The sequence below is a fragment of the Panulirus ornatus genome, chromosome 53, assembly GCF_036320965.1.
Source record: "Panulirus ornatus isolate Po-2019 chromosome 53, ASM3632096v1, whole genome shotgun sequence".
NCBI classification, from domain to species: domain Eukaryota; kingdom Metazoa; phylum Arthropoda; class Malacostraca; order Decapoda; family Palinuridae; genus Panulirus; species Panulirus ornatus.
The window spans coordinates 17,954,230-17,977,913 of record NC_092276.1 but is presented as its reverse complement, the minus strand read 5'-3'; the positions used below and the strand labels follow the sequence as shown (position 1 = coordinate 17,977,913).

The following is a 23,684-nucleotide window of genomic DNA, read 5'->3' as shown; positions in this document are numbered from 1 at the left end:
AGGAGTTGAAAGGATAGAGTGCAAGATCCTTTGAGACATTGGAGCCTGAACAGGGAGGAGGGTATGAGTGTCAGTGACACTGCGAATTGCATATGTTATAAAGTGGTTGACGTTTTGTGATTGGGCTGAACCAGAGCACATTAAGAGTTCAGGGGAAACCACAGAATAGAGTGAGTGAATGAGGCCAATACAAACTGCGTACATAAATTTGACTTGTGTCATTGTAATGTATGTTCAAGAGATAGGGCCCCATGAGTGTAAATTCCCTCCTTTTACAGTACAAAGAGGTCATAGTGAATATGTAATTAAAGATCTGTAGGGCTCGGTTGTGGTTGGGGCTTTAGTTTCAGTGCATTACATGTGAAAGCTAGAGAATGGATATAAGTGAAGGAGTATATTTCTTCCCTTGTTTCTGGTGTTGCTTCACTTATGCTGAAAACAGTAAACAAGTATGAATATTTTGTTTTGTAATTGTTCACTGTTTCCCACGTTAGCAGGAACCAATGAAGAAAAGGCCTCATTTGCTTATATCCATTCCCTAGTTGTCATGCATTGCATTGAAATCACAGTTCCCTTATAAACAACCAGACATTTTTCAGGGTTTCCCCCAGCCACTGTACATTCCCTGTTTTAATCCACTGACAGCATGATTCCCTCTATATACTGCCAACCTTCAGTTCAATGTATCCCTTGAACACCTTGCACTCTGAGCCTTGTCCATTCATTCCTTTCATCTTCCTTTTGGTCTACCCCTTCTTGTCTCATCCAATTCTGACTTAAATTCTAATGGTCAACCTATCTTCACTCATTCTCTCCATATGTCCAAACCATTTCAGTGCACAAAGTCCAGCTTTCTGAATCATACTCTGTGTATCACCACACCTCTCTTACCTTATCATTTCTTGCTCAATCAACCCTCCTCACACCCCTTATTGTCTTCACATATTTTGTTTCTAATACATTTGCTCTCTTCCATACATTCTCATTTATATCCAATACCTCACATCCATGCATTGCCTTTGGAATTACTATTTCTTCGACCATTCCGATCTTTGCACATGCTTCTCATTGCTCTCAGGACCTTCACTAACACTGTGATTCACTTTACCTCCCCTGGTTCCACTTGTTGGTATGTTGACTCTCGGGTTCTCTAATTACTTTACTTCCTCAGAGTTTTCTGTATGGAAGACCACATTTCACCTCTGCTGCTAAACCTAATACCCTTGCTTTTATTCATATTTACACAACTTTTTCCTTTCGCGCACACCCCCAAAACTGAGATACCAGCTTCTGCAGTTTTTGCATTAGGTAGAAATATATAGTTAGTAGATTGGAACATTACATAAACACTTTAGGTAGAGTTGCCCTTTACCAGTGGCATGTTAAGGGTGAGACACTAAGGGCTATGAAGCGGCACTGGAGGTCACTAGTATGGAAACCCTATTGCTGTGGTCAGCCTCTTGAGGGAGTTCCAGTTAGGAACAGGCACCAGAGGTATAGATAGAACAGTTAGTATATTTAGGAAATAGTGTAAATTGAAAAATGAAATTGTGATAGATTAATAAGGCAAAAAATGGGGATGGTTATGAAAAAATTAGATAGGAATTATGAGATGGTGTGGGTATCTCTGAAAAATGGGTGTAGAAAGTAAGTCAAGAAATGAACAGTATATTAGGAAGAAGAGGTTAGTGGAAAGAGAAAGTAAGAGACTATGGAAGACAAGAATTTTAGCATATAAGAATTTTCCCTGTTTAAAAGTGGAGGAGCGAGTATTAAGTTTGGATCAACAGACTGATAAGAGCTATGTGTTCAGATATGATTATGAATTTCACTAATTTTAAATTTCACCAGTGTTACAACCTTCATTAATATATTGATGTCTCATACCAGTGCATGACTGAAAAATTGGATAAGCCTTACTTTCCCAGTTATAAATTTACCATGGCTTTGAATGTCCATGATTTGTCAACAGCTGTATCTTATAAGAAGGAAGTAGTTAGATTTCTGGAGGACCCTGATGCCCATGAGGAGCATATTTAAGAAACTGATGGTTTTATATGTACTTAATTTATGAATTAGCTGTTAACTTGTCATATGATGTGAAAAATGACTGGCCAGGGACTTTTGAATTGTTCACTGAATGAGATTCTGAATTGGTGAGAGACTTGAATGTTTTTTATTCACAGTTATTTATAAAGTTCAGAGTATTATTTCTTATGTATTGATGTTTTTTTATTCTTAGTGGTTACATGTTCGATTTATTCCGTAACTTTTCTTAACAGGTTTGGTACTGAAGAGCTGTTCAAAGAGGAGTTAGGAAAGGAAGATGAGGAAATCCATTATGATAACCAGGCTATAGAGGAGCTACTAGATCGCAGCAAGGAGGGTATTGAAACTAAAGAAAACTGGGCCAATGAATACCTAAGTTCATTCAAAGTGGCTTCCTATGTTACCAAAGAAGGAGAAGAAGTAAGTTATCTAGTTCTTTTGTAAGTAGAATCTTGATAGTTTTGGTTTTTATGTCAAGAATGCTTTTATGATGTAAAAAAGAAGGGTGTGAGTGATTTTCTGTGTGTACCTGCTCCTCACAGGTAAATTAGTGTTAAGAGTGCAGATGATAGGTGGATATAAAGCTGTACAGCTTAAGTGTTCAGTAAATATTACCTGTATTAGGGTCCCTGGAAGAGAGTAAACATAGGATTAAGAATACATAGTGTTGAAATGTGTATGCTTTATTTATTTATAATTGCACAACAATAATATGATCATATCCATTCACATATCTGTTACTTACATAAATGAAAAAAGTTTTCATCCACAATTCCAACTGTTGAGAAGATTAGAATTGCACAACCTCAGTAGCTTGCATACAAGATGCAATAACACAAACATGCATATGCATCTGCATCAGTATGCATGCATTGGCATGGTTAAGTCCACTCACAGGTATCTAAAACACGTCAGATCCTCCAAATTTTTTCCTTTCAAACTCTCCTAAACTAGCCTCTCTCTCTGCCCTGCTAAACTTAATAATCTTGTTTTTATTCACATTTTCTTTCACCCTCCTTTCATGCTCGCTCACAAACTCAGACGCCAACTTCTGCAGTTCATCACTTGAGTCTACCACCAGTTCTGTGTCATCAGCAAATAAAAGCTGACTCTTTTCCCAGGCCCCTCTCACCTCCTAAAGATTGCATACTCGTCCCTCTTACAAAAAGCCTTTCTTACACACACACACACACACACACACACACACACACACCCCACATCCTTAAACAAATTTAACAGTCTTGGTGTCATTACACACCCCAACCGCAAACCAGTCTTCACCAGGGACCACTCACTTTTCTCTTTACTTTTTCAGACACATGCCTAGCACTCTTGAGAAAAATTTCTCATAGCTTCCACTGGCTTTTCTCCTTAACTGTATGTTTGTAAGTCCTTCCACAAGGTTTCTCTATCAACCCTGTCATGTGTTTTCTCCAGATCCTTAACTACCATATACAAATTCTTCTTTATTTCTTGGTATTTCTCACAACTTTTTCCCAGTATTACTGTATATGAATGTGGCTGGTGTGAGGTAATCATTGTTGCCAAAATTGAGACATTCTCTTAGGTATGATGTAGTTACTGGAGTGTTTCAGATGTATATTAACATTTGTAATTTTTTTTTCCAAGGGGATAATAGATTTACAATAATGTTTTGGGTTTTATAATCAGCTACCACTCAACAGATTTGCCTTGAGAAATTTTCATAACATAAAGTCTTGATTTAGACATAATTAGTACTTTTAATGTTTCATTCATTATTATTGACTTGATTTCTCATATTTTTTTTTAGGAGGAAATGGAAGATGTTGAAGTGTTGAAACAAGAAGCAGACAACACAGACTCTCAGTATTGGGAACGCCTCCTTAGGCATCATTTTGAGCAGCAACAGGAGGACCTTGCACGTACCCTTGGCAAAGGCAAACGAGTCCGGAAACAAGTAATTTAACTTCTTTTTTGTTTTTTATATCTTTGAATGAAATAGAATAAGATTTGTATCTAAGGATGTGTTTTGGTTTGTAAATAAACAGATTACATAGTATGATGTGTGCAGAATAAGGTGTAGAAACACCCTTTTCAGATATTTTAAAGAGTTTTTCTTTCTTTTCTTTCATACTATTTGCCATTTCCCACGTATTTTAAAGATTTATCATAAGAAAAAGATATTCATCCTGAATTCTTTTCTCTTTAGCATTAGTTCAATTCTAAGGTTAGTTTCCATTTTCTCATGTGTTTATTGGTGTGTCACACCAAGTCTTAATGCAATTCTCCCCCTTCAGCCCACCAATAGGATTTTGGTGCATTTTATGTCATATTTTGAGAGTATTTAACAATTAATTTACTCATGTTATAACTTAACATCATAGAAATTTACTCATGTTATAACTTAACATCATAGAGAATTGTTTTTATTTCATAATAATCTTTGACACCATATTGTGTGGAGAGGTATGAAGATGAGATGTTTAGAAAAAACAACAGTAGTACATTGCTGGTCAGTGCTGGCTTTCAAACATACCTTCTGTTGTACATAGATAATGATAATGATACATTGTGCAAGAGACAGAATGAATTATAGTGATGTTGTTTACATTGGAAGGTGTGCTGTCAGCGGGCTGAGCCACTTGGCATGTGAAGCAGTTGAGGGAAAGCAAGGAAGGGTCTGTGGGGTCTGATTGGTGACAGGGGGCTCTGGTTTTGGTACATTATAAATGACAGGCAGAGAGTGGATTTGAAGGACTGAGACCACTTCTTCATCTGTTCCTGATGCTACCTTGTTGATATGGTAAATGGTGAACAAGCTTGAAAAGAAATGTAGCCTGATGGTTGAAGTGAGTCTTTGCTCAGAAAAGGTGACTAAGGTATAGGGTGCATAAAGGAGTGTAAGAAAGAAGAGTTAGCATTTCCTATGGCAAAGATGGATGTGGATATGTTTAAAGGTAAAGTAGTCCCAGCAGATATTGTATGGACTAGGGTCTTGAATGAAAAAGAATTGTCACCTCCGACACGTATATCCTCTTGGTCAATCTTTCCTCACTCATTCTCTCCATGTGCCCAAACCATTTCAAAACACCCTCTTCTGCTCTCTCAACCACGCTCTTTTTATTTCCACACATCTCTCTTACCCTTACGTTACTTACTCGATCAAACCACCTCACACCACACATTGTCCTCAAACATCTCATTTCCAGCACATCCATCCTCCTGCGCACAACTCTATCCATAGCCCACGCCTCGCAACCATACAACATTGTTGGAACTACTATTCCTTCAAACATACCCATTTTTGCTTTCCGGGATAATGTTCTCGACTTCCACACATTATTCAAGGCTCCCAAAATTTTCGCCCCCTCCCCCACCCTATGATCCACTTCCGCTTCCATGGTTCCATCCGCTGACAGATCCACTCCCAGATATCTAAAACACTTCACTTCCTCCAGCCTCTCACCATTCAAACTCACCTCCCAATTGACTTGACCCTCAACCCTACTGTACCTAATAACCTTGCTCTTATTGACATTTACTCTTAACTTTCTTCTTCCACACACTTTACCAAACTCCGTCACCAGCTTCTGCAGTTTCTCACATGAATCCGCCACCAGCGCTGTATCATCAGCGAACAACAACTGACTCACTTCCCAAGCTCTCTCATCCCCAACAGACTTCATACTTGCCCCTCTTTCCAAAACTCTTGCATTTACCTCCCTAACAACCCCATCCATAAACAAATTAAACAACCATGGAGACATCACACACCCCTGCCGCAAACCTACATTCACTGAGAACCAATCACTTTCCTCTCTTCCTACACGTACACATGCCTTACATCCTCGATAAAAACTTTTCACTGCTTCTAACAACTTGCCTCCCACACCATATATTCTTAATACCTTCCACAGAGCATCTCTATCAACTCTATCATATGCCTTCTCCAGATCCATAAATGCTACATACAAATCCATTTGCTTTTCTAAGTATTTCTCACATACATTCTTCAAAGCAAACACCTGATCCACACATCCTCTACCACTTCTGAAACCACACTGCTCTTCCCCAATCTGATGCTCTGTACATGCCTTCACCCTCTCAATCAATACCCTCCCATATAATTTACCAGGAATACTCAACAAACTTATACCTCTGTAATTTGAGCACTCACTCTTATCCCCTTTGCCTTTGTACAACGGCACTATGCAAGCATTCCGCCAATCCTCAGGCACCTCACCATGAGTCATACATACATTAAATAACCTTACCAACCAGTCAACAATACAGTCACCCCCTTTTTTAATAAATTCCACTGCAATACCATCCAAACCTGCTGCCTTGCCGGCTTTCATCTTCCGCAAAGCTTTTACTACCTCTTCTCTGTTTACCAAATCATTTTCCCTAACCCTCTCACTTTGCACACCACCTCGACCCAAACACCCTATATCTGCCACTCTGTCATCAGACACATTCAACAAACCTTCAAAATACTCATTCCATCTCCTTCTCACATCACCACTACTTGTTATCACCTCCCCATTTACGCCCTTTACTGAAGTTCCCATTTGCTCCCTTGTCTTACGCACCCTATTTACCTCCTTCCAGAACATCTTTTTATTCTCCCTAAAATTTACTGATAGTCTCTCACCCCAACTCTCATTTGCCCTTTTTTTCACCTCTTGCACCGTCTTGTACAGCTTAATGTCGTTATTACTTTGGTCCTGAATACTTTAAATCTATTAATTGTGCATTTTTTATCATGCACAAAACGTAATATGATCATTCCTTCCTCTTTCACTAATAAATGAATAAGTTTTCATCCACAATCCAACTGTAGAAATTAGATTCAAACCTCAGACGCACACATACACACATCATATGCTCTGCATCATATGCATCTTTGGCAAAGTCCATCACATGATCTAAAAACTAATCCCAATTCCTCCTCTCCACTAGCCTCTCTCTTCCCTGCTCTTCATAACTTTTTCCATTTCTTACACCCTCCTTTACATGCTCGCTCACACAGGTCGCCATTCCAGCTCACTTAGTCTCACCACCAGTTCTTTCATCACCAAATAAATACTCTCTTTTCCAGGTACCCCTAAGATATCTTCCCTCTTCAAAAAGCCTTCTACAAATCAACATCAACACCCACCACACCCCACACCTTAAAAAATTCTCTTCGGTGTCATTAACACCAATCCAATACCGTCTTCACCAGGCCACTCCCTACTTTCATCATTTACTTTTTAGAAATCTCTGCACTCTTATAAAAGTATTCCCATAGCTTCCACTGGCTTTTTCACTAACTAGTTTAATCCTCCACAAGGTCTCTATCACCATGTTCCATTTTTTCAGACCTGAACTACCCATCAAATTCCAATGTATTCCTCACAACTTCCATATTACTTCTAATGCTGTGTGCATTTCAAAATGAGACATTCTTTTAATATATTACGGGTGTTCAGTGTATTAAATAACCGGGGATAAATCACAATATTTTTGTGCTTTCTATAATCAGCTACCACTCAACAATTTGCCTATGAGAATTCATAACATAAAGTCATTTAGCATAATTATACTTTAATGTTTCACATATTAATTCTTGATTTCTATTTTCTTTGAGAAATTCTATGACATGTTCAACAAACTCCAGATCTCAGTATTGGACGCCTCCTTAGCATCTTTGGCACTCACAAGACCTTGACTATCCTTGCCCAGGCAAACGAGTCCAAACAAGTTTTACTTCTTTCTTGAGTTTTTTATACTTTGAAGAAAGATAAGTTATCAGGGTTTTTTTGTAAAACAATTACCTATCTCATCGTTGTCAGAATAGGTTAAACACACCTTTTAGAATTTAAAGAGTTTTTCCTCTTTCCATGACTTTCCATTTCCCATTTTAAAGATTTAATACAAGGAGAGAAGGGATTTCACCTGTTCTCTCTTAGCATAGTCCATTCTAAGGTTGTTTCCTTATCACAGGATGGATTTCAACGTCTTAGGCAAGTTTCCTTTACCCCTACCAATAGGACTAATTGACATATTAGACATATTAGAGTATTAACAATACATTTACATCATTCTAAACTAACATCATAGAAATACCATTATAATTACATCATGAAAATTGTATTCAAATAATTTGAACAACAAAACTTTTAAGGTTGAAATGAATTGAAAAAAATGTAATTCGTCCATATGGTTTCAACACCTCTGTTTAATGAAAATGAAATGATACAATTTTTTCAAACAAAGAATAGTGATGTTTTTCATGCAATTGCTTCACCTGAACTGCAAACATTAAAGCGTAAGTCTGGTCTATTTCACTCTGGCAAAAATACGCAACTGATTTGAGCACTGGAACATCTTATCAGTCCTTGCTACCTTTGATCGTAATGTGACAAGCTGAAAATAAAGTAATGGTTGAATATTTTGTCAGAAGGTCAAAGCAAGCTGTAGAAGATTCATATTACCTATGAAGTGGATGACTGTAAGGCAAAGTTCCCATCAGAATTGTAAAAGTTTGATTATTCCTGGGGATAGGGGAGAAAGAATTATGCCCATGTATTCCATGCGCTTTGTTGAAGGCAACTAAGAGTGGTAGGGTTTGGTGGCTAGAAATCCTCCCTTCATGTATTACTTTCCAAAAGAAGAGACGGAGTAAGGAGCCAAGTGAGGAATTTTCCCACCAAGGCTCAGTCATCTATTCTAGTTGCTACCTCACTCATGTGAGAAATGGAATTTTTGAAGATGGTGCTGTATAGGGTGTGCTGCAGGTTCATTTTTCAAAAAATAACATTTCCAACAGATAACTGCCATGAAACACAATGTTTTTCTTGCAGCCATACACATCTCATAATTGTCAGTCCAAGTTGCAGTGACCAGGGGATGCCAAAATAGTTTGAATGTATAGAAAGGATAAGCGAAGAATAATGGATAAAAGTAAGTGGATCCATATGGAAAAATACTCGAAGCAAGGGGAAATGGAAGGCAGAGAAGGGAGTGGAAGGAAGGAGTAAAAGAGACATTAGGGTATTGGGACGATAACTTTCAGGTTGGGTAGAGATGTGCATAGAAGAGAATGAAGTGGTTCAGCATGATATGTAGGGAGACTTAATCTAAGTTAGTTGAATCAGAGCATGTAAATTGGTCTGTAGAATAGTTTGTGAAGCCTAGCAGTAGATAGTAAACACTTTTTTCAGTACATTACCCATGAAAGCTATGGAGTGGATGTGTGAAGATAAGGCCATTGTCCTATTATTCCTCATACTACCTCCCTAAGCTTGGAGGAAACATCTAAGTAAAAAAAAAATGATAAATTTTTATGCATGGTTTGGGGCTTTTGGAAGAATTCCTCACCATTTAACCCATTCTTTGTAATGTGTATAAAGAATGGCAGTAAAATGAATGACATAATTGCCTTCAATTGAAACCTTGAAAAGATGATATTACTCTGTATATACTTATGTTTCTAAAGATTTTTGATTTTTTTTTCTTTTGATTTTACTGTTGAAATGCTTCTTTAGTAAGATGTTATGGCTTTCATCATGGACATCACTGAATTTTTGTTTCTAAATGTCTCTCCTGATAGGTCAACTACAATGATGCGGCAGATGGGCGAGAGGACTTGACATGGCAAGAACAAGGATCAGACTACAATTCAGACTTTTCAATGCCATCTGATAATGACAATGATGATGAGTTTGATGAAAAGAATGAGAGTAAGTACACTGAAATTTAAAAGTACCTCTTTACATTTTTCTTAAAAAGTTTTATGCTTTATTTTATGCGTTGTCCTTCACCTGTTGTACCCCTATATTTTGTAAAGATCTATTCATTGTGGATGTCATTAGTGATATAAGAAATGAAAGGATTTAATCAATCACCCTTCGCTCCTGTCTCTTCCAACCTTTCCATGCATCTCAGATATTATACAGTGAAATGAAAACTATGATAAACAGTAAAGAGGTTGTAATAGTAGGAAACTTCAACAGTCCAAACATAAACTGGAACATGTTAACAGGTGACTAAGAGGGAACGAGACTAATGGAACTGATTGAAGATGCCTTTCTAGAAGAGTTGATTAAAAAAGCAGCTAGAGGTAAAAACATTCTTGATCTTGTCCTCACCAGTGACTTAATCAACTCTTGCGAAGTAAGCAAGAGTTTAACAAACAGCGATCACAATTTAATTAGATTAGAGATAGATTAAGATTATGAAATAAATGACAACAAACTCTTGATCCCTGATTACAGGGGAGCAGATCTTGAAAACGTTAGACAAGAAATTCACAGTACCAATTGGACAAAACTTGCTGATGTTTATACAGTAGAGGAAATGTGAAATAATTCTAAAGACTCTACTCAATATTATTGAACACAGACATATCCAACAAATTACAAAGAAAACTTGCAATATTTCTAAACTATCATGGATGAATAGGAGAATAGAAGGACTAATTCGCCAAAAGAAGAAAACATAAGAAGTTCAAATTGATGGAAACTGATGAAAATCACCAGGAATGAATCAAAATCCACGAAGAGTGTAAGAGGGTCATAAGACAGAGTACTGTAAGTGTGACAAAGAAAAAAGAATATCCTTTAAAGTTGAGAATAATTCTAAGGAATTCTTTAAATATATAAGACAAAGGAAGACAGTAAAAGAAGGAGTTGGACCATTATGAAACAAACATGACACACTGACTACTGACAGCAAGGAAATGGCTACCATACTGAATTATTCCTTTAACTCCGTATTCACAATTGAAGAAACATCTTGAATACCGCAACCAATAAAAATGTTTCAAGGATCTGATGAAGTAGAGTTGAAGGTTCAAAAAATAAAGCTCTGAAGTACTTAAATACCTGGACCAATTAAATCCTAACAAATCCAATGGTCCAGATAACTAAGCTCCAAGAGTTTTAAAGGAGGTCAGGAGACAGCTGATATACCCCGTAACAAAGATATTCAATAAATTTCTATTGGATGGTCAGGTGCCAACGGACTGGAAACTAGCAAATGTTACTCCTGTATATAAGAAGGGAGACAAAAGATGTGCCTTCAACTACCCACCAGTTAGCCTTGCATCAGTGTTGGGTGAAATGTTGGAAAAAATAATACGAGGTAAAATTGTCACGTTTGTAGAAGAAAACAAAATCACATTGGACAACCAGCACAGTTTCCGCTATATAAGATCCTGCATGATGGATGATTGGGTATCTTTTTAAGGAATAGTAGTTCCAACAATATTATATGGCTGTGAGACATGGGCTATAGATAGGGTTGTACGGAGGAGGGTGGATATGTTGGAAATGAAATGTTTGAGGACAATATGTGGTGTGAGGTTGGTCTGATCGAGTAAGTAATAAGGGTAAGAGAGATGTGTGGAAATAAAAGGAGTGTGGTTGAGAGAGCAGAAGAGGGTGTGTTGAAATGGTTTGGACTTATGGAAAGAGTAAGTGAAGAAAGAATGACAAAGAGGTGGAGGGAACAAGGGAGAAGCAGGAGACCAAATTGGAGGTGGAAGGATGGAGTGAAAAAGATTTAGAGCAATCTGGGCCTGAACATATTGTAGGGTGAAAGGCAATAGAGTGAATTGGAACAATGTGGTGTACTGGGTCGACATGCTGTCAGTGGACTGAACCAGGACATGTGAAACATCTGGGGTAAATCATGGAAAGGTCTGTAGGGCCTGGATGTGGATAGGGAGCTGTGGTTTCAGTGCATTACACATGACAGCTAGAAACTGATTGAGAACAAATGTGGCCTCTTTGTCTGTTTTTCTGGTGCTAGCTCGTTGAAGCAGGGGGTAGCGGTGCTGATTCTTGTGGGGCAGGGTAGCTCCAGGAATGGATGAAGGCAAGCAAGTATTAACGTGTACATGAGTATGTATTTTTTTGTCTTGTAGTTTATGTGCTGAGACTCATTACTCAAGGATTGTCAGTCATAAGACACCTTCCTTTCTGCATATAGTGAAGCTCTAGAATTATCTTATGTCTTTGTTTTTTCCTCTTCTTGTAACTTTTCCACTTCTAAGAGTTTGGTCTGTGGACACTGAAGGAGTTTGGAGGAATCCATTCTGCATTTTTCATTAACAAATTTTTTTGTTTCGTCTGAGATGGCCCTGATAGGGTCAGTTTTTGTATGTTCCTTGTAGGCTCTTAAAAAAATTGAATGGGCCACATCATGAATATGAAATTTTTTTTTTAGATTATTATAATTATACTTTGTCGCTGTCTCCTATGTTAGTGAGGTAGCACAAGGAAACAGATGAAAGAATGGCCCAACCCACACACATACACATGTATATACATACACATCCACACACGCACATATACATACCTATGTATTTCAACGTATACATATATACACATGTACATAGGTCATACTTGCTGCCTTTATTCATTTCCGTCACCACCCAGCCACACATGAAATGACAACCCCCGCATGCCGGCGAGGTAGCGCTAGGAAAAGACAACAAAGGACACATTTGTTCACACTCAGTCTCTAGCTGTCATGTATAATGCACCAACACCACAGCTCCCTTTCCACATCCAGGCCCCACAAAACTTTCTATGGTTTACCCCAGACTCTTCACATGCCCTGGTTCAATCCATTGACAGCACGTCGACCCCGGTATACCACATTGTTCTTTTCTTTCTTTCATACTATTCGCCATCTCCCGCATTAGCAAGGTTGCGTTAAGAACAGAGGACTGGACCTTTGAGGGAATATCCTCACCTGGCCCCTTTCTCTGTCCCTTCTTTTGGGAAAAAAAAAGAATTCACTCTATTCCTTGCACGCCTTTCATCCTGCTTAAAATCTTTTTCACCCCATCTTTCCACCTCCAATTTGGTCTCCCATTTCTCCTTATTCCTTCGACACATATATCCTCTTTGTCAATCTTTCCTCACTCATTCTCTCCATGTGACCAAACCATTTCAAAACACCCTCTTCTGCTTTCTCAACCACACTCTTTATAACCACACATCTCTCTTACCCTTTCATTACTTACTCGATCAAACCACCTCACACCACATATTTTCCTCAAACATCTCATTTCCAACACATCCACCCTCCTCCGCACAACTCTATCTATAGCCCATGCCTCGCAACCATATAACATTGTTGGAACCACTATTCCTTCACACATACCCATTTTTAATTTCCGAGATAATGTTCTCAACTTCCACACATTTTTCAACGCTCCCAGAACTTTCACCCCCTCCCCCACCCTGTGACTCGCTTCCGCTTCCATGGTTCTATCCGCTGCCAAATCCACTTCCAGATATCTAAAACACTTCACTTCCTCCAGTTTTTCTCCATTCGAATTTACCTCCCAGTTGACTTGTCCCTCATCCCTACTCTACCTAATAACCTTGCTCTTATTCACATTTACTCTCAACTTTCTTCTTTCACACACTTTACCAAACTCAGTCACCAGCTTCTGCAGTTTCTCACCCGAATCAACCACCAGGGTTGTATCATTAGTGAACAACAACTGACTCACTTCCTAAGCTCCCTCATCCACAACAGACTGCATACTTGCCCCTCTCTCCAAAACTCTTGCATTCACCTCCCTAACAACCCCATCCAAAAACAAATTAAACAACCTTGGAGACATCACGCACCCCTGATATTAATGTATTTTCTTTGTAGTGCCATTATTTATATTTGTGAAGATGCTACTTTGCTGATTTTATGTTTATCATTCATTAGGTGAAGGTCGACGATCCCGCCGCCGTGGTGATCGTAATGACAGGGATCGACCGTTACCACCTCTTCTAGCCAGGGTGGGAGGCAATATTGAGGTAAGTGTTTATTAGTTATCATCCCCCCACTCCCATATTCCCATATGCTAGGTACAATTGTATTCATCTTTTCCTGATTGCATCTGGAGGCATTTAGCATTGCTCCTGTTTGTGTTTACTCTTGTAAGTAAAAGAAAAATAATATGAAGTTTTTGTAACAGGATCAATGTAGATTGACCAGAGATTCCTGTGCCTGTAACAAGTTATTGCATGTAATGGCGCATCCACATGTGCCCCTGAACATGTGGTGGCAACAAGGTAACAATGCATTCATGAACAAGATGTTAGCTTGTTAACAACAGAAGTGTCCAGGATAAGTTGGTAACACTGGCTGCTAGCATGTTGGTAATAGTGGTGTGGATGTGGCTTATAACATGCTAGCAGCTGGGTAGCCGATTGAGCAGACATGCAGACAACACAGTAGTGAATAGAGAAGCAACAATGGAGTGTATGTAGGAGCAAATGCGTCTCCTCATAGACCTATACCGTTTACATCCTGTATTGTGGGATGCCAAGAATAGGGATTATAAAAACAAGATAAAGAAGGCAGATACCTGGAGGACAGTTGCAGCTGCATTGGAGATAGAGCGAGTCGAGGTGGAAAGGAACATGAAGATCCTGATGGCCCAGTTGTGCAGGAAGGTCAAGAAAATGAAGCAACGAAAATCAGGGGATGGAGCTGAGGATGTGTACAAGACACCGTGGTTTGCATTTGATGGCTTGTCCTTCCCTGTAGACAAAAACATGCCGCATCATACATATGAGGCTGGGTTTGAGGTATGTGCAGATAGATATTTCTATATACAGTAATATTGGTTGCTACACATATTATAGGACCACACAAATAATTATGAACATAATATATGTAATGGTGTTAGTATATGCTTGTTTGGCTTGTGTGTGGTGTGTTATTTTATATTTGGGTTAGTTTCTCACTGTTATGTTGTTTTACAGTTTGTATTGTATTCTACATATATGAAACTATACGCAAGTATGTATGAACTACATCGTATGTAATGATACACATATTGATACTGTTTGGATTGGGTCCTACGCATAGTTTTTGAGACCATTCTCAGAAATGTATGAACGAGGTATGCAATGATACATATATGTTAGTGGGTGGTACACAAAATGCAAGCCAGTATACACACATAATTAGCAACAAGGCTGACCTAACTGTATTGGTATTGCCAGTGCATATGACCTACATTGCTGGTAAAGTAGTTTATGAACTTGGGTGTGGATGATCTGAGCATCTACTATAGTGATGTTAGGAGAACTGTCTAGTGGTAGCATGGATGCTACAACTGGAACATCTTGCCCCCATGACCTTGGCAGTGTATTGGCATTATCCTTGTCTTTGGGATCAAGTGTGCCATGAGTGGAGTGAATTGCACATAAGGTTATGCTGTGTCACATGAAAGTGTTTAGATGACCTCATACCTGTGTCACTTGTTTTGCTGTGTCATGTACAAGCATTGGTGTTTGCATTACTCTGAACACAGAGGAAAGAATGCAGAACACATTCTCCACTACCTGTCTGAGGGAACCCCTTTACATCTTCACATGGGTAGGGTTTCATAATGTTAACAGATAATGGAAAGATGTCATTGGCTAAAAAAAACATATGGTACTGGCATCTCACGGCCGGGGAAGTGGACATAGGTGTGGTAGATTTCATGTACCGTTGTCAGTTGCTTATGTGAATGTGGTATGTGAGATTACACCACCATTTGATAATTGGCCTTGACTGCCAACATTCCTGTACATGAAATTATAGCCAGCATCTGCAGTGAAAAAAGAATGATACTTGAAATTATGATCTCAGTGTTGGTGCGATGGACAGAAAACACATCACCCCGCAGGCACTGCCCTTAACCAGTAGTGATTATTTCAGCTATAAGGGGTTCTTAAGTATCGTTCTTTTTGCCATTGTGGATGCTAACCATAATTTTGTGTACATGAATGGTGGCAGTCAAGGCTGATAATCAGGTGGGGGTGTATTCTCACATACTATGTTCAGAGAAGCTCTTGACACTGGTACATGAAACTTACCACACCCATGCCCACTTCTTGGCCATGAAATGCCTATACCATACATTTTTGTAGCCAATGATACCTTTCCATTATGTGTTAACATTATGAAACCCTACCCATGTGAAGACGAGAAGGGGTTCCCTAAGAGAATATTCAATTATTGTTTAAGCGGAGGAAGACTGGTAGTGGAGAATGTGTTTGGCATTCTTTCCTCTGTGTTCAGAGTACTGCAAAAACTAATGCTTGTACACATTGACACAGCAAAACAGTTGACGGTGGCATGTGTTCATTTGCACAATATCTTGCGACACAGCCCAACCACATGCAACATACACCCCCTCATGGAACATTTGATCCCAAAGATAGGGATAATGACACTCCCAGGAGTGGCAAGGTGGAGGCAAGTTGTTCCAGTTACATCATCCATGCTACCACTAGATAGTTATGACAACACTACAGTAGATGCTCAGAACATCTGCACTGAGTTCACAGACTACTTTGCCAGCATTGTAGTTAGTGTGCACTGGCAATCCCAATATGGTTAGGACAGCCTTGTTGCGAATCATGTGTATGCTGGCCTACATTATGTGTACCACCCACCAACATATATGTATCATGGCATACCTAGTTCGTGCATTTCCGTGAACAGTCTCTTAAACTATATGTAGGACCCAGTCTAAACAGTACGAGTATATGTATCATTACATACAGTGTAGTTTGTACATGATTGTTTATATTTTCATAAATGTTGCATCCAATACAAACTGTAGACTGACATACAAGTGAGAAATCAACCCAGACATAAGATAACATGCCTTACACAAACATAAACTAACGTCATTACATCATATGTTGTTCATAATTATTTGTGTCTGGCATCCTACATGTGCAGTAACCAATAAAACTATATAGAAATGTATATCACTGTATACCTCAAACCCAGCCTCATATATGTGATGTGGCTTGTTTTTGTCTTTAAGGAAGGACAAGCTGTCAAATGCAAATCACAATGTCTTGTTCACATCCTCAGCTCCATCACCTGATATCCGTTTCTTTATCTTCTTGATCTCCCTGCACAACTGGGCTGTCAGTGTCTTCCTCTTCCTTTCCACCTTGACTTGCTCTTTTTTCAATGCAGTTGCAATTGTTCTCCAGGTATCTGTCTTCTTTATATTCTTATAATCCCTATTCTTGGCATCCCATAACAAGTGATGTGAACGGTATATGTCTTATGAGGAGTAGCATTTGTTCCCGTGTACACAACATTTTTGCTTCTCTGCTTGCTACTGTTTGACAGTGATGCCAACAGTGTTGACAACCTATGTTCAAGGGCACATGTGGATGCACCTTAAGTTATGTCTCTAGTAAATGCACAAGTTATACAGTGAAGAAGTTGGTATCCTTCAAAGTTCTTAGTGATGTGTCAAATTACTATTGCTGCTAGAACTATCATGATAAAGTGAAAGTATAACCAGTCATTAGATAAGGCATTACTGACATTTAAATATGTGCAAACCACTTTTCATAATACAGTATGGTCATGATATAGCATGTGGTATGTACCAAAAAAGTTAGTGCTGTATTGAATTGTGCTGCGTTCATGACATCAGGGACGGTAGGCTGAAAAAAGAGTAAATAATATACACAGAACATTTTGTAGACAATAGAAATACAGAACCTTATAACACTCAAGATGGTATCCAAGCATTGAGAATAATTTGCATCACAGAAAATGATAGACTGGTATTTGCTTATTTTTCACATCCACTTTTCGTCAGGACTCTGAGATAGGATAGGCAAGGTTTTTGTTGAATATTCTTTCTGGATGTGTAGATAATTATTATTTCATACATTTGATAAGAACCTAAAGAAGAGAATTTTTTTTTACTTGTTTAATGTTTCCTGCATTTGTGAAGTAATTCCAGAAACAGATATAGAAAAGCTGCATATGCTCATGTTCATTCTTGAGCTTTCATGTGTAACATTCCGAAAACTCAGTCCCCATGCACAAGTACTTCCCACCGACCTTTCTGTTCTCCCTGGCTGCTTTTATTCCCTGGTTCAGTCTGTTTACCACAGTGCACCACTTCACTATGCTATGCACTCCTGTCCTTCCTGTATGTTCAGATCCCAAGCACTCAAAACCTTTTTCACTCCTTCAGTTTGGTCTTCCACATCTCTGTTCCATTTACTTCTGACATATATATACTCAGTCAACCACTCCTCTTCATTCTCTCCTCATCTCCAAACCGTTTCAGCACACCCTCTTCAGCTCCCTCTTTCACACTTCTCTTATTACCATATCTCTCTCCCTAACCCTTTTTCTTGTTTATTCAATCAAACCACCTCACACCAGGTATTGCACTTGTACATTTAATTTCCTACATGTCCACCCTCCTTCACGTATCCCCATCTGTAGCTCAAACCAGTCTGATTCTCAGTGCATGCCACAACCTCAACTACCACTCTGTCATACAACTCAACAGGTACACTTAACATATACTGTAGTTAGAACACTCACCTTTGTCCCCTTTGCCTTTATACATTGGCACTATAAATACATTGTTTTCTATGAATATTTTTAACCATTCTCATTGCAGTTGCTTGAAAGAGACATGTAGATATATATCCAGGAAAGTGAGAGATTTTCTTGGGATTGAATGAAGTATTTATTTTTCTATTGTATATGTAACATCCCCATGACCTGCTCCAATGGAAGAGTCCTCGTGTTACCCAGTACCTATTCAAGAGGTTTGTGTATCCCAAGGCTACATGACTTTTAGTAGCTGGGAGATGTGGACTTCTTTGAGGTTAGGTCTTTGTCGAGATTGTACATGCAATGGTATATCCTTTCAGAAGGTGACTTTATTTGGCATTTAGAATCTGGAAACAAATTGAATTGATGAGGTTCATGTGGGGGATGACATACTGGGAGTAGGCTAAGAAAGGAATATAAAGCAGTCAAGATGAATCTTGGAAAAGTTAGTTGGGCTTGGCTGTGGATGGCAGGCTTTGGTTTTAGCACAGTATACATGGCAGCTTGGAAGTGGATAGACACTATGATAGTGGTGGTTATTTATTCCTGATGCTACCCCACTAAGGTTGGAGAAGCAGTTGGGTCTAGGAAGAAGTTATGTTTATAATGTTTATACAGGATTCAGTTTTGTATTGATAGCAAATTTTGATTCCAGGTTCTTGGATTTAATGCCCGCCAGCGGAAGTCATTCCTCAATGCTGTGATGCGGTATGGAATGCCACCTCAAGAGGCTTTCAACTCTCAGTGGTAAGTTTACAAAATTGTCACATTAGTGATGTTGAGAGATTTAGCTCATTTAAGTTTTGATATAGACTGTTATGATCATAATCTTAGATCTTTGAGCATGGTGATATGGCTCTTTTGGGTGTTTTCTTGCAATTTCTCATAAATTTGTTTAATATCTATGTATAAGATGGTGACTTGGAATATTGGGTTTAGGAAAAAGTGCATACGCAAATATGTGTGGGTGAGTGGGGTTAGGGGTTAACAAGTGTTAATGGATTATGTTGAGTGACGGCTATGGCCCAGTCCGAGCTGTAAGGGTTCAAGACCTCTGAAGCTTATTCCAGAACCATGTGCAAATGAGAAGTTTTTGGATATGAACATGTTAGGAGAGGTTGCCCATGGATTGTCTGATTAGTTTTTATTGGTGGCAAGCATGAAAGTTGGTGGTGATATTAGAGAAAGAAAATGACATACTATGAAAGTAAGCTTAGAAAGGTGGCCTATGTGCAGAAATAAGGTGAGAGTAAATTGTACTAAGTTCAGGAGTATATGAAAAGAGAAGAGTTGAGATTTTTGTGAACAGATGTACAGTGTCTGCAAAAGGCATTGTCCTGCCCATATATTTTCAAAAGCAATACACAGCTAAGGTTAATTGTGGAGATAAGCATAACACACTCTCAGGGTGAAATCATTGTACATCTGGTTGCTGTAATTAGTGTTTCTAATGGTGTGAGCACCAGCAACCCACTTCATTTTGGGAATTTCACTTCTAGGCTCTGTATTTCTTCCACTTGTTCTTCAAGATGGTTGGCCTCTTGCCTTTTTAAGGAGGAGAAAGCCCAAATTCTAGCCTGGTACATGTGAGATTTCTAGGACCACTAGGCACTCAGAACAGATGATTAGGCAGCTGCATCCTGCAGTATCTCATCAGTCCCTTATCTTGTTTAGGAGATAAAGATCCTATGGACCCAAAACAGGAACCTTGCCAATTCCATGCCCAGACATCTGCAGATGGTAATCAAGGCCAAAGAGGAGATGACAAAGTAATGAAATGTGACCAAGTAATGAAAGTTAAGTATGTTATCGCCTCTGAAAATGTATGAGGAGAAAAACATAGTTTTACGCAGACATTGTACCATAATAAAGAACAGCAGGGGGGTGACACAGGGTGGTTTGAATGTAAGTTTAGATGGGGAGGATTTAGACGAAGTGAAGTGCTTTTGGCACCTAGTTGTAGATATGTCAGCAAATTGAACCGAGGGAGCTGAAATGTATGATAGGGTAGAAGAGTGGCGTTAAGGTCCTGGTGCATAAAGGAACATATGGAAGGAGAACACAATAACTATAAGGGTATTTTGAAACTATATTAGTTCCAGCAGCATTACATGGATGGGAGTTTTGGGCATAGAACACAGAAGAGGAAGAGGGTGGACTTGGAAATGAATTGAATGAAGACTTTGTGTGGCATAAGGTGGTTTGGTCAAGCATTGAATAACATTGCCAGAGAGAGGCTTAGTATTAAGGCATTTTGATTAACATAGTCAACAAGGATATGCTGCTTTGGTTCTTTGTGTGTGTTAGGGGGATGATGAAGAGGATGTGTGTGAGAAAACTGAGGGAAAAACTCTGTTCCTTCCAGTTCCCCAGATAGGAGGCCTTCTTCAGACATGGTTGTTTCTACTACACTCATAGGTAAAAATTCTTAACATATCTTCCAGTCTTACCCTACGTAATTTGCTCCTCCATTTTCTGTCATAAACATCTGTGGTTTACTTTGTCAGATGCGTTAGCAGAATCAAGAAAAGGGTCCATTCTCTTTCCTAAGGTTAAAGTTTTCCTTGTTATTGTATTGAGCTATTAATTGAGTTTGCTTACAGTACTCTTTATGATGCAAATCCATGTTGGCTCCCATTAATCAATTTTTTATCAGATTTTTTGTCTGTGTCCTTTTATTACCCTTTCAGAGACTTTTATGATGTAAGAAGTCAAGTTGACTGGTCTATACTGCGTAGATTTTAGCTGTCCTTTTATTACCCTTTCAGAGACTTTTATGATGTATGAAGTCAAGTTGACTGGTCTATACTGCGTAGATTTTAACTAAAATCCTCTTCATCGTATTTATCTTACAAAGGTTGTTGTATGATTATCTTGTGTATTGGTTTATTTGGACGTTTCCTTATTTTTGACCACTGGCTTTGTTTCCATTTTTTGTCTTCTGGAAGATGGCTGGAATCCACCCCACAAACAGAGTTCCCACAAAACTGAACTGTTGCTCTTATATCTCTTTATGATATATTATCAGTGATTAGATTAGTGATTAGATAATTCTTTCAAAATATTTTGGGCTTGGGAGGCTTAGAGGGAGATGAAATGGCCGAGTGAAATTTTTGAGGTTGCAACAGATAGTTTTGTGGATATGAATGTGGTGAGAGGGGCATCTGTTCAGATGTCTGATTATTTCCTACTGGAGGGAAGGATGCAAGTTTGTAGAAGCTTTGGGAAAAGAGGAATTGATACAGACAGGAAGAGGTTGGTAAAAGTGAGTTAGCTTGGAAAAGAGGGTTGTTTGAGGAAATATAGGAGATTGTCTAAAGTATGACAAAGGTTGAAAACAAAAGTAAGGAGTGGGAAGTATTTAGGGAAGCAGTCCTTACATGTGCATTAGAAAAGTATGGCATGCATAAGATAGGGAGGTGAGCATGTGAGAAAGGGTAGTGAGTGGTTGGTTGAGGATGGTAAGTTGTTAGTTGGTTCTTCATATATGACAGAGAGTGAATGTGAGCAAATGAGGCCGTTTGTTGTCTGTTAGTGGTGCTACTTCACTGTGCAATGGAAGAAATGGCTATCAAGTTTGCCAGCCTATTCTCTCCTTATGTTCAAACCATTTCAGCACACCCTCTTCAGCTCCATCAACCACACTCTTTTTATTTCCACTCATTTCTCTTACCCTTTCATTACTTAATCAAACAACCTCACACCACATATTGTCCTCAAACATTCCTTTTTGAAACATACCCCTTTTTGTCCTCCCAGGTAATGTTTTTTCCATACATTGTTCACTGTTTCTAGAACTTTTGCCTCCTTCCCGACCTTATTACTCTCTTCTGCTTCCATGGTTCCATTTGCTGCTATATCTACTATCAGGTAACTAAAACACACATCCTCCAGTTTTTCTCCATTCAAACTCACACCCCAACTAATCTGACCCTCAACCCTGCTAGACCTAATAATGTTGCTTTTATTCATGTTTAATCTCAACTACCTCCTCTTTTAACACGTTTTTCCATATATTGAGCATTTTATATGCACTTTTGTCACCTCCATATTTCTTGCTCCTTCATGACTACATAATTGCATTACTAAATTCTGCAGGTATCTTTGAATGCTTTCATTCCATAAGTATTCTACTCTTTTTATCTGTCTATATGATGCCTGTTCCAATTGGAACTCCCTCAAGGGTGTGGCTGTGGCAATAGTCTCCTTAATAGTGAATTTCAGTTCTGCTTCTTAGCCTTTGTGGATGAGGCAGAAAGAAAAGGTCAGAGGAGTGCAACATGACAACCAGGGAAGTGGTGGCTGACTAAGCAGCTGTCACGAACCCTTCCAATACCCAGGGAGGCGGTACTGGTAATATGCCATGGTCGTTGGCTGCTGACCGTTTATTACTTGAATGTGAAAGTGTACAGAGATCAGCAGTCAAGATAATTCTACTGTAGGGCTTACAGAATTGTATTTTTTATTGATAAAGCACACTGAGTGATTTATAGTGATGTTGTGGTTATTATTAAGGTAATTATGTAATGCAGAACTCTAAATCCTCTAGAATTAGATGCTGTTTATGCAACAAATTATTTCAGGTTGGTTCGTGACCTGCGAGGGAAAAGTGAAAAGTGTTTCCGAGCTTATACATCATTGTTTATGCGTCATTTATGTGAGCCAGGTAATGACAATGCAGAAACATTTGCTGATGGTGTACCTCGTGAGGGATTAAGTCGACAACACGTTTTAACTAGAATTGGTGTCATGTCTCTCATACGCAAAAAGGTAGGTTGATCAGTTATATTCATGCTGATTGTCATGAAGTATATACTTTTATTGCTGGTAGATGAAAGTGAATTCCCGTCTGGTTAACCTAAAATTTATATTGTCAAGAAGTAAATACTGTTATTGCTGGTAGATGGAAGTGTATTTCCATCTGGTAACAAGCTAGAATATATATATTTTCAACCTATCCCCATTACTAAATTTTCAAAAATTTTTCAACATGATGAGCATTATTCCTCAGATAAGGGTGGTTCATAGTCACTGAAATTTTCATATTTCTGAGCAGTAAGTTGTTGTATTCTAACTTTTGAGTGGGCTATGTTGTCCTTCTCCATACTCTACCCCTGCCTTTATAAATGTTAAAGTAGCAGAAGACATCATATTCAAAACAAGGGACTAGATTAATAAAAACTGATTGCCCGGATCAGTTGGAATACTATCCATTTTCCTGAACCTACAGTGTCTCATATCAATTTGTGTTCTCTTATGAA

General features: G+C 38.7%; 1 protein-coding gene across 1 annotated transcript in view; it reads left to right on the top strand.

Moving 5' to 3' along the window:
• The window catches only part of Mi-2 (chromodomain-helicase-DNA-binding protein Mi-2 homolog), a 238,028-nt gene that overhangs the window by 121,369 nt on the left and 92,975 nt on the right, over window positions 1–23,684 (top strand). Inside the window, exons 21-26 of the mRNA XM_071692638.1 lie at window positions 2,283–2,469; window positions 3,842–3,988; window positions 9,629–9,758; window positions 13,756–13,847; window positions 19,079–19,170; window positions 23,007–23,193. Coding sequence (XP_071548739.1) covers window positions 2,283–2,469; window positions 3,842–3,988; window positions 9,629–9,758; window positions 13,756–13,847; window positions 19,079–19,170; window positions 23,007–23,193 — 835 coding nt within the window. The remainder of the gene's footprint in view (window positions 1–2,282; window positions 2,470–3,841; window positions 3,989–9,628; window positions 9,759–13,755; window positions 13,848–19,078; window positions 19,171–23,006; window positions 23,194–23,684) is intronic.